This window comes from Mustela nigripes, unplaced genomic scaffold (assembly GCF_022355385.1).
Source record: "Mustela nigripes isolate SB6536 unplaced genomic scaffold, MUSNIG.SB6536 HiC_scaffold_856, whole genome shotgun sequence".
NCBI lineage: Eukaryota > Metazoa > Chordata > Mammalia > Carnivora > Mustelidae > Mustela > Mustela nigripes.
In genome coordinates this window covers 1-10,864 of record NW_026740263.1, presented here as the reverse complement: position 1 = coordinate 10,864, position 10,864 = coordinate 1, and the positions used below count along the sequence as shown (strand labels likewise).

The 10,864-nt window shown below is 65.8% G+C and overlaps 1 protein-coding gene across 1 annotated transcript; it reads left to right on the top strand.

Moving 5' to 3' along the window:
* Positions 1-88: 88 nt before the first annotated feature.
* On the top strand, positions 89-10,791 carry LOC132008745 (cohesin subunit SA-2-like; the record flags this gene model as incomplete). Its single annotated transcript, XM_059387314.1, has 6 exons — positions 89-801; positions 1,416-1,482; positions 7,445-7,570; positions 8,298-8,450; positions 9,211-9,310; positions 10,715-10,791. Coding segments are annotated over exons 1-6 (528 nt in total), but the record flags the coding sequence as incomplete, so codon positions are not given.
* Between the last annotated feature and the right edge of the window lie 73 nt (positions 10,792-10,864).

The window sequence follows — 10,864 nt, the reverse complement described above, 5'->3', positions numbered from 1 at the left end:
CAGGATGACGCTGGGACGTAGCCTTGAAGAGCCGTGGGTGGCGCGCGTGGGGGCGCGCGGGGGTGCGCGTGGCGATGCGTGTGGGGGACGGCCCGGCTCAGGGACCACGGGGGGCAGCATGAGATGGTGTGTGGCGATGTCGGAGGAGGCCGGGGACGGCCCGGCCCAGGGACCACGGGGGGCAGAATGAGATGCGGATGCGGGTCCCTGGCGTGGGACATGACGGCAGACGCGGACTCAGGACTCAGGACTCAGGGTCCCTCGGGAAGCCCCGGGCCGGCGCTGGTTCCTGGATGCCGTCTCCTGGGCCGTGGGTTCAAAGTTGCCCTGATGAGTGCACAAGTGTGTGTCTCGTGGGCTGCGAGTGTGGGTCTTTGTTCCGTGCCCCCCACCCCTCCTCCGTCACACGGCTGGAGACCGCCAGGCCAGGGGATGTGCATGAGGGAGTCCACGGGGTCTTCTGTCCCCGGAGCCTGTCTTTGGAGGCTGGGGGGGTGGCGCCCGTGCAGGAGGAGGCCTGCAGGACCTCACTGGGCCGCCCGCCCGCGTGGTCCTCCTGCGCCACCTGGCGTCGGATGTGGGCAGGTCCACTCCCGCAAGCCCCCGTCCTCCGGAGCCGGAGCTGCCCAGCTCACATTCGCAGGGCTGTGTGGGGCTCTCGCGGCACCCGGCCCTCCCCGCGCTCCGCCGACCGGCCGGGATCCCCGCACTCACCGCACGCCCCCCGCCGAGCCTGCCTTCCCAGCGGTTTCTGGGAGTGGGTGGGGGAGGGACACGGCCAGGATTAGCGCCGACAATGAGGTAACGCATCTTTTTCACGGCTTCCCTGGGGTCGGCGTGTCTCATGGCTGCGGATGGGGTGCGGGGCTTCTTCCCGGCGAGCTGGGCGTCCCCTCCCCTTCCTGCCGAAGCAGAGCGCTCCCGGGACCGTCCCCGCGTCTCCTGTGTATTCTGCCCAGCGCAGAAACGGTGCCGGGTGGGGAGGGGTGCGGGGGCTGAGGAGCCCTGCGTGGAGGACGGCGGGCACGGCCCCTCGTGTTTTCGCTGGGCTTGGGACGTCTTCCCTCGTCGGCCCGGTTAAGTGTCCGTGGTCGGTAAGACGCGTCGCGGGCGGCGTGGGAGGCGTTTCCTGCCGGGGGACACCCCGAGCCTCGCACACTGACTTAGAGTCGGGGAGCGCCCGGGGTGGAGGGCAGACCCCCCCTTCGCAGAATCTCGTGCCTTCCCTGAGCCGAGCCACTCCCCGTCCCCGGGCATTGTCTGGGGCGCGTGGCCGCCTTCCTACCCGTGGCGTGGTGCCCGTCGTGCCTGGCGTCCCCGGGTGTGGAAGCGTGTGGATCGAAGAGCGATGGGGCGTCGGGGGCGGCTCGGAGACCCCAGCTTCCCGCCGCGATCTGACTTGTCTTGTGTCTCAGCGGAAGGTCTGGCCGAGCGGAGGCGAAAGCCGTGTCGGGCGGCGGCGGCGGCCGCAACCGCGTGTCGGTAAGTGTCCTGCTTGGGGAGGTTCCCGCACGGATGGGGACTCGGGCCCGAGGTGTGGGGTCTCTCCGAGGGCGAGAAGGTGGGGACAAGACCACGGAAGGAGGTGGGGGTCCCTGACCGTCGCACCGTCCGGCGGTCCCCGGGAAGACCCAGCTGTACGTTTGTCCAGTGTTCTCGTTTTCCGTAGTCTCTCCACCCGCCTGACCTCAGAGGGACAGGGAGGAACAGCAGCCCCGACGTCATCTGGGGGGTCCACGGGCTCTGGGTATGGGCGGCGACTCCGCGTGGCCGCGGAATTTGTGACACGCTGCGCGTCCGTGCTATAGTCCGTGGGGGGGTGGGGACCGTGGCGGAGCCCGCAGCCCCCTGGCCCCGAGGTCGGCGGCCATGGGGGTGGTGAGCGTCCGGGGCACTGCGGGGCGGGGCCTGCATCTTCGCCCAGAGCTGTGTCCCCAGGGCGAGGCGCGACGGATGCCCCTTGGCTGCTCCCAGGCACGGATCTCGCTTCTCGGGCTGCTGTCAGTCCCGTTTCCCTTGATCTGCTGTGTCCCCCTCCACGGGGACGCTGAGCCCCGCGGACACTGCGATTGTCCCTGTGGTTGGGGAGATGACCGCGGACGCCGTCCCCGCAATCCCGCAGGCCTTGGTGATTCTGCCTCCCTCGTGGCGTGTCCTCACGGCCCCCACCGCCGATCTGCGCGGTCCCTGGACGTGACGCCGTGTGCCGTTCCTGGCTTTCTGCACCGTGCCTGCTACACCACGCGTCTCTGTTCATCTCCTTTCCGGGCCGGGATCTGTTCCCTCGGCGTAGCTACGTGTTTCACCTTCAGCCGTGGTAGCGTCTCCGTCGATCCCTCCTGTATTACGGAGCCGCTGTCCCACCTGGGGTCGACCCGGCTTGTCCGTCTGCCGTGGATGGCACCTTTGGGTAGTTTGTAGCGTCCGGTGTCCCTGACGGAGCAGCCAGGAACACCCGTGTCCAGAGCTCTGTACGGAAACTTGCCTTGTTCCTCGCGGGCCGGCGCAGTGGCGGGTGCATGCGGCCGTACGTTGCAGGAGACCACCACGCTGCAGGACACCGCCACGTTGCGGAGACCGCCACGCTGGGGGAGACTGTCTCGCTGCAGGACACCGCCACCCTGCAGGACACCGCCACGCTGCGGGAGACCGTCTCGCTGCAGGACACCGCCACGCTGTGGAGACCGTCACGCTGGGGGAGACTGTCTCGCTGCAGGACACCGCCACGCTGCGGGAGACCGTCACGCTGCAGGAGACCGTCTCGCTGCAGGACACCGCCACGCTGCGGGAGACCGCCACGGACCCCGGGATCTCGACCCGAGCTGCGGACAGACGCTTAACTCGACGGAGCCGCCCAGGTGCCCCTCTTTGCACGTTTACGAAATGGCAGCTGGACCGTGTCTATGTGCTGCTGCTTCTGGGCTCTGTCCCGTTCCCCTGGTCTGTGGGACCGTGCTTTTGCCAGTAGAACGCAGTCTCCGGGCCTGCAGCTTTGGACGCAGGTCTGGGGTTCGATCGTGCGGACGCTGCAGCCTCGGGGTCTTTGGACACGGCTTGGCCTGTCCCCGTTCATTCCTGCCCGTGCAAATGTTACAGCCAGCTTGCGCGTTCTAGAAAAGCGGTGCCGGGGAGGCCCTTGGGGTCTTGCCGACTCTGTAGGGGACGCGGGGCTGTGTTCCCGTCTCACCGCTCGGGCGTCTTCCTGTCCGTGAACACGGGACGTTCCTGTCCATGAACATGGGACGCCTCCCAGGGACCTGTGTCGTCCTGAATTCTTCCCGCCGCGTGTCGTGCTTTTCGTCACGTGCGTCTTCCACGGTCTGGGTCCAGCCAGTCCCTGCGTAGTTCACTGGGCGTGACGCCCCCGTCCGTGGGGACGCCTTTCCAGACCCTCACGACGCTGTGTGGACACGCCGCGGATTGCGGCGCGTTGACGTGGCCCCTGCCCCTTCACCTGTATCGCCCCCCCCGTCGTGGGTGTGTGTGTGTTTGTGTGCACGCGCGCGTGCGCGGCTAGACTTGTTCGGGTTCTACATCAAAACTACAGCATCTGCCCAGGAGTGTGGCTCTTTGCAGTCCCGTGTGGACGGTTTTCTCTTTCCGCCTTGCTCCGTCGGCCTGGCCCGTGTCCCTGCCTCCGGGGCCGCGTACCGTCGACGTGCACACGCCAACGTGCTTGCCTTGTCCATCCTCGGAGAAGCCGCTTGCCGCCTCGCAGCCTGCAGCACGGGCTTCGCCTGCAGCACGGGCTTCTCGTCGACGGCTTAGTCGCACGGACGGCTCTTCCTCTGCGCTGCTGCTTGCGTGTGCGAACCACGACGGGCCGTTGAATTCCGTCCGTCTTTCTGAACCCGTCGAGTGGGTCCGTGACGTTTTCCCTTCGTGCTGTGGATGTGGTGCCGTCGCGGACCGGTTTTTTGTGCGGATGCGACCTTCCCAGGCCAGAAGGACGTCCCGCTTGGCGTGGCGTGCCCTCGGCCGACGTGCCGCCGAGCGCCGTTGCCGGGTTCTGTTGCCGGTGTTGGCGCCCGTGTCCGTGAGGCATGTTGTCCGGAGGGTCCTGGCACGGTCTCTCTCTGGCTCTGGACCAGGGCATCGCTGGCTTCCTGGGATGAGTGGGAAGCGGTCCCTCCGCCGCAGTGTGTGGAAGAGTTGAGAAGCGTTGGGGTGAGTTCCCTGAAAGTGGGGTCGACACAATGGTCGGATTAAAATGGCAGAATTCCTCTGAGCGCCCGACATTCAGGGCCTCTCCTGTCAGGGGCTTTGACTCCGGATCCAGTCTCCCCCGAGTTCCGGGCGTGTGCAGATGTCCGACTTGGGTCCGACTTCCTGTCGCCGGCGTTCGTGTTTCTGGAGAGGGATCGTTTCGGCCCGGCCGTCCCGTGTCTCCGTCTGCCGTTGGCCGCGGACTGTCTTCTAACGCTGCTTCTGGGGCATCCGGAGCGATGCCCCCTGTCCGTTCCCGGGTCCGTAGTCAGCGCCTTCCCTCTTGTGCGTGGTCCGGCGGAGCTCAAGCTTTCTGATTCTGTTACGCTTCAGAAGAGCCATCGGGGTTTCATTGCTCGTCTCGGCTTCCTCTCCTCTGTCGTGGTCCTCTCAGTCCTGTTTCCTTCCGACGGCCGTGCCTCTGCCAGCTTTGGGTTCAGTCTGCCCTTCCTCTTGCTCCTCGAGGTGTGAGCTTGCTCTGGGGTCTGTCTTGGCTTCAGGTCAGCACTTACAGCTGCGGCTGTCCCAGGAGCCCTGCTTCACTTGTACCCGTGTCGTGTTTTCTTTCTTATTTGTTCGTCGGTATTTGTTAATTGTCCGTGCGGCTTTTCTTTTCTGATCCGCTACTTCTTGTTGAAAAACATTTTACGTATTTATTTACTTATTTGAGGTGGGAGAGAGAGAAGGAGCAGGGGACGGGCCGAGGATGAAACGGACTCCCAGGAAGCAGCAGCCCAACGTGGGGCTCGACCCCACGACTCCGGGACCGTGACCTGAGCCGAAGGAGACTTAAGGGACTGCGCCGCTCAGGCACCCGAGATCCACTCATTCTTTCACGGGATGTGTTTGAACTTCCGCCGTTTTAGGACTTTTCCAGTGTTTGGTCTGTTGCCGATTGGGGACTTCCCAGCACCGCGGTCAGACGGGATCCCGTGAAATCTGTGCAGACGTGAGGGCTCGCGTGTCGTCCGTGCTGGGGAGCGTCCTGCGTGCTCAGGAGGGGAAGGCGGGTGCCGTGGCGGGCGGAGGCTTCCGTCACCGCGTCCTCGTGGGTTTGTCACGTCCTTTCTGTCCTCACGCGCCGCCTGTCTGGCTCCGCTGTCCCGTACGGAGCGTGGGGTAGGGAAGTGCCGGCTGCCCTAGCCTGGCCCGCCGTCTCCCTTGCGTTCCGTGAACACGGTATAGCTCAGTGGTTCTGAACGTCTTGTTTGATTTTGGTTTTTTTTAGTTTTCAGTACGCAGACGCTGCCCGTATTTTGTTGGATTGATAACTTTTTCATTTGTGAGGAGCCCTTGTGGTCGGTGCGGTTTCGGTGTTTCCTACTGTCCGTGTCCGGTTTCTCATCGCGTGTTTATAGACATAGGATTGACTTGGTTACGCGGACCGGGTATTCGGTGGCCTGGCTTGTTCATTCACGAGAGTTTGAGGACATAGTTTGGTACGTCTTGTGGGATTTCCTGTGTAGCCGATGGCGTGGTTCTCCAACTGAGCTAACCTTATGCGCCCGTTCCCCCGGTGGTGACTTTCCTGTCCTGGTCCTGTTTGTCCCACAGAGCAGCGTCTCCAGAATACTGCGGGATCGTAGTAGTCAGGCCTGCCCCGTTCTGGGCCCGTGCGGACGCAGGTGTGGGAGAAACACCGGCCCTGGGTACGGAAGGAGACTCTTGCCGGCGCGTCCTACCGCCGCGGGAGGTGCGGGCGCCCCACGGAGCGCGCGACGTCTGCGACCCCTGCTTGTCTCCTCAGCCCCCGAGAACGGGCTAAACTCTGAGACGGCGAAAGGCGCGTTCTGCAGCATCGTGTCGGCCAGGAAACGGGGGCCGTGTAGATCCTGGCAGGTGAAGGAAAGACAAAACCAGTGCGTGCTGCGTCCCGGGGACGACAGGGACCAAGAGCCCAACTTGAGGCTTTCGTACTCGCAGTTGTCACGGACTCACGAAAGAGTCTGCGAGAACAGGACACGGCGAGCGCTTCCCTTTCAGGCCGACGCCTCCCGTCCGCGTCAGGCTGCGCGTGCGTTCTCTTGCTGTCTCTGTGAACGTGTCCCTTTGCGATCCTGTCTTCCCGAAGACGCGGGAGAGCGCGTTCCTGAGGCAAGGTCTTTCCTGGCACACGTGTCCGTGTGCGGCTCCTCCGTGCGGGACCCGGTGGGTGTTGCCGTGGCGTTCTCGGTGGCCGTGAGCCAGCCTGGGCTAGCGTGTTCTCGGTGATGAACATAGTGTCATGGAGGCCCACGGTGCAGGGGTGCGGTGCTGCGTGGGCACGGGTCCTGCACACCCGCCATGGCCCTCGAGGACGCACAGTGTCCGCACGCCCTGGTGGGTCACACTTGAGTGGACGGGAGGGAGCCTTGAGTCTGGGGGGTCGTGGCCCTGGTTCTCTCACGACGTCCGTTGCTGGTCCTCCTGACGTGGCCGCGACCCGCTAGGGAAGGTCGCGCTGCTCCTGGGCCAAGCGCTCTCGAGGGACCCTCAGGCTCCACCGTCTGTGTGTGTGGTCCCAGGTTCTGCCAGCCCCGGGTCTCACTGTCTCAGTGATCCTGGGTCCCGCCCTCTTTGCACATGACTGCGGGTTCTCCCGTGGCCCCTTGTTCGGCTGTGTGTACCTTTGACCCCTGGTTTGGGGCTACTCTCCGTGTTCCCCGCGAGGCTGTGCTGGTTTCCGTCCTGCTTCTGATGAGCCCCAGGCACCGCCCGCCGCTAAGGACAGGGAGACCTGGTCACCTGTCCCGGGGGACTGACTTCCCCCAACCGTGCCGGTCACCGGCCTGAGCTCCCCATGTCCGTTCTGGGCTCTGATCGGTGGGGGTGGGTGATGGATCCCGCATAGCCCTGAGACACAGCCCTTGGGATGGGCTTCACAGCGTCTTTCTGTCCCCTGGACACTGGTGGTGCGTGGCCGTGGCTGCAGCACGTGGACTGGGTGTGTCAGGGTGGGGCGGGGACATGGTCAGGCACACGGACGGGGACGCAGGTGCAGGGGAGGCCGCTGCGGCGTAGGAGCGCTGGGCTGAGGACCCGGCGGGCGTCGGCAGGTCCTGCCGGGGTCTCTGTCCTGCGGCAGCGGTGCGTGTCGTGGGGTCCCTCCTCCGCGCCTCGGGCTCTGGTGGTGACCGGCATTCGGAGCGGCCGCTTGCCGGCCGTGCTGCCTTCGTCCCGCGCTGCCGGGGTCCCGTCGTTCGTTCGGCCTCCGGCGGCCAGCGCTTCCGGCTCGTCACATCCCACTGTCTGATTGCAGGTGCAGGAGGGACCCTCGGGGGGCCGGGAGGCCGGCGGGAGCGGACCCCGGCGACGAGGGCGGCGTCCGTGCAGGAGGCTGCGGAACCAGGCTGGCCAGTTCGTCTCCGTGGTGACCGTCTTCGAGGTGATGGCCAGCAGGCGGCGCTGCACCCTGGTCCTGACCCCTGCTGGGAGGGCCGCTCGGGCTGGGGGACCGAGACGGGCTCCTCCACATCAGGCCGGGCACGGGCCAGCTCGCACGTGGGTCCTGGAGGCCTTCCTCCCTCCACGGCCTGCCCGTCCCACCCCAAGTCCACTGGGACCCCACGGGACCACCAGGGCCCTCCCCTCCCCGTCCTGAGACGCCGTGTCCCATCCTGGTCCCGAGACACCGTGTCCCCGCCCCGTCCCGAGACACCGCATCATCTCTGTGCTGACACGCGGCGTCCCCTCGCCATGCACAGACACGGCACCCGTCTCCTCGCGTCGGGCTCCACGTCCCCCCCTGCACCATGGCGTTGAAGCCTCCCGCCTGGGGGGGAAGGTCTGTCCCCTGCTCTTCCTTCCGGGGGTGCCCCTTCCAGGGGGGAAGCCCAGCTCCCCGCCCATTGTCTCGGGTGACCAGGAACATCTTCTGGCGGTAGCAGGGGGAGCCCTGTGGAGCCCAGATCTGTGGGGTACGGAGGCCATGAAGACGTGGTGGGGAGGGGCACGCACCCGTGTGCCGTGGGGTCTCTCCTGTGTGGCCCCCGTTCCCGTCAACCCTGTTGGACTGGACAGTGCCCCGTGTACCGGCCCAGGGCCACGTCCTGGCCCATCTCTCGGGCTTCCGGGGCGGGGTGCAGCCCCATCACAGCCTCCTTTGATTTTAGGCACAGGGAACGCCCTCGGGGGGCCAGGATGCCAGCGGACCCAGCACCCGCCGGCGAGGGCGGCCGCCGCGGAAGCACCGCAGGAAGAAAGTGGCCATCGCCACGGAGGTGACCCTCTTTGAGATGGTCGCCCTGGGGAAGAACTCCGTGCAGGTAGTGCCCGCGGAGGGGGGCTGTGGCAGGGCAGGCATGGTGGGCGGCAGACAAGAGGCCCTCCTGTTGCGGCTTCTCCACGGCCACACGGAGGCCAGAGGCCAGGTGTCCCGGCAGAGTCACAGCTGTACCCACCGCGGCCTCGTGCTGCCTCACCGTCCAGCTGTCACGTACGCCCATTGCTGGTGCGTGCCCGTCCCGTGTGTGATCAGACATGCGTGTACGCATCCACGAGTGCTCTCTGCTGCCCGTCCACAGCTGACCGCACACACGTGCTCACCGCTGCCCATCCCACACACCTGATGACACACACACACACACACACACACACCGCTGCCTGTCACACACATCTGATCACACGTACTTACCGCTGCCCGTCACGTACCTGATCGCACACACGTGCATTACTTCCCGTCACACACATTTAATCACACACGTGGTCACCACTGCCCGTCCCACACCTGATGGAACGCACACCGCTGCCCGGCCCACGCGCCTGCTCGCACACGCACGTACACAAACGAGTGCACACTGATGCCCCCAGACGTACCTCATCTCACACGTAGACACGGGCTCGCGCAATTCACCTCACACATGCACACGGACGAGGGCTCACCACCGCCCGTCACACGCACCTGGTCACACGCACGCTTGCACACAAGGGCTCCCCGCAGGGTCCGACGCATGATCTCACGTGTCCTCACGCTGGCCGGTCCACACCCCCCATCACACGGGTGCTCACCTCTGGCTTTTGCCCCAGCAGACGGCCGTCGAGGAGTGGGTGCGGTCCTACAAGGAGGACCGGGAGCTGGCCTTGCTGGACCTCATCAGCTTCTTTGTCCAGTGCTGTGGCTGTGAAGGTGAGCCGGGCTCCTGGACGCTCGCGGGCGCCACCCCACGAGGCCCGCTGGGCCTGCCCGTCCTGTCCACGCAGGGTTGTAAGAGAGACTGGGCGGCCGGGCTTTTCCAGAGGCTTTTTTAGGGAGGAGACTTGCCTCTGCGAGCGCTGTGACCTCAGAGCAAAGGCTGACTGCCCGAGCAGAGGTCCGTCCTCGTCCTGACCCCAGGACCTCAGGATGTGACCTCGTAGAGGAGGACCTTTGTAGGCGTGAGCAGTGAGGTGGTCTTCGGGTGGCCCTAGTCCTGTGAGACTCGGTCCTCGTAAGAGCAGGGACACGGGGGCCTGAGGGGTTCAGTCTCTTAAGCCTCTGAAGCTCGTGTTCGGCTCAGGTCATGATCTCTGGGTTCCGGGATCACGCCGCAAGTCAGGTCCGCGCTCCGCGGGCGTCTGCCCGACACTCCTGCTGCCTTTCCTCCTGCTGCTCCTGCTCCTGCTCGCTGTGTCTCTAAAATAACTGCATAAAATCTCAGAGGAAAAGAGGAGGGACAGACACAGAGGAGAAGCCACGTGAGGACGGAGGCACAGATGTGGGGGACGTGGCCACCAGCCTAGGGACGCCCGGAGCCCCAGGGGTGGGAAGAGGCAGGAAGGTCCCTGCCCGGGAGGCTCAGCTGTCTCCCAGTTGGGGGTCGGTGTGCGTGGGCTTTGCCAGAGGGCCACACTGTGGTCCGTGGCAGTTCCGTGCCTCCTGCCTGGCGCCCATGGAACGGCTGCGCGCTCCCCCAGCCATGTGCAGGGGGGGACGAAACTCTCAGCGCGTGAGGATCCCTCGGGGGAGAGCGTGAGGATTATAGCGGGGAAGCGCCAACCCCCGTGGCCACACGCGTGGACGTGAGCCTCACGGTGCTCGGGGAGACATGCAGATGCCTGGGGCCACATGGGCTGTGCACGAAATGTCCAGGACGGCATGTCCGCGGGCAGGCGGGGCCTCCGTGCTTCCTGGGGCCGCGGAAATGAGAGGGGACCACCCACGTGGGGGGGGGGGTGGAGGCTGTGGCGACCGGCGACCACGGCATGTGTGTGCACCACGGAGGTCCGTACCGTGAGGGAGCCGGCGTACTGGGTCCCTGTCCGTCCGCCGTCGTCACCAGCAACCAGCCAGGGTCTCCCCTCCCTCCGGTCCCTGACGCAGCATCTGTGGGGACAGGACCTGCCTCCGGAGAAGGTCCAGTGGTGTCCGGCCGGGCGCCCCGAGGGTGCGTCACGGAAGCCCCGTGGCGACAGACACGCAGGGCACGGTGCCTGCGGACCCCAGCCGCCAAGGCTGCGTTCAGCGGCTTTGCCGTCCTCTCTGGGGGACGAGGCGGCGAGCCCCGGGACGAGACGGGTTGGCTTGAAGCGCGTCTCCTTCTTCCTGTCACAGGGATGGTGACGGCCGAGTTGTACCAGAGCAACGAAGGCAAGAACGTGGTGCACAAAATGACAGAGAAGTTTGACCAGGTGGGACGGGCTCCGTGCACTCCGGGAGCCTGGGGCCTGAGGTCGGTGCCCTGGACCCGCCGGGCCCGTGGGT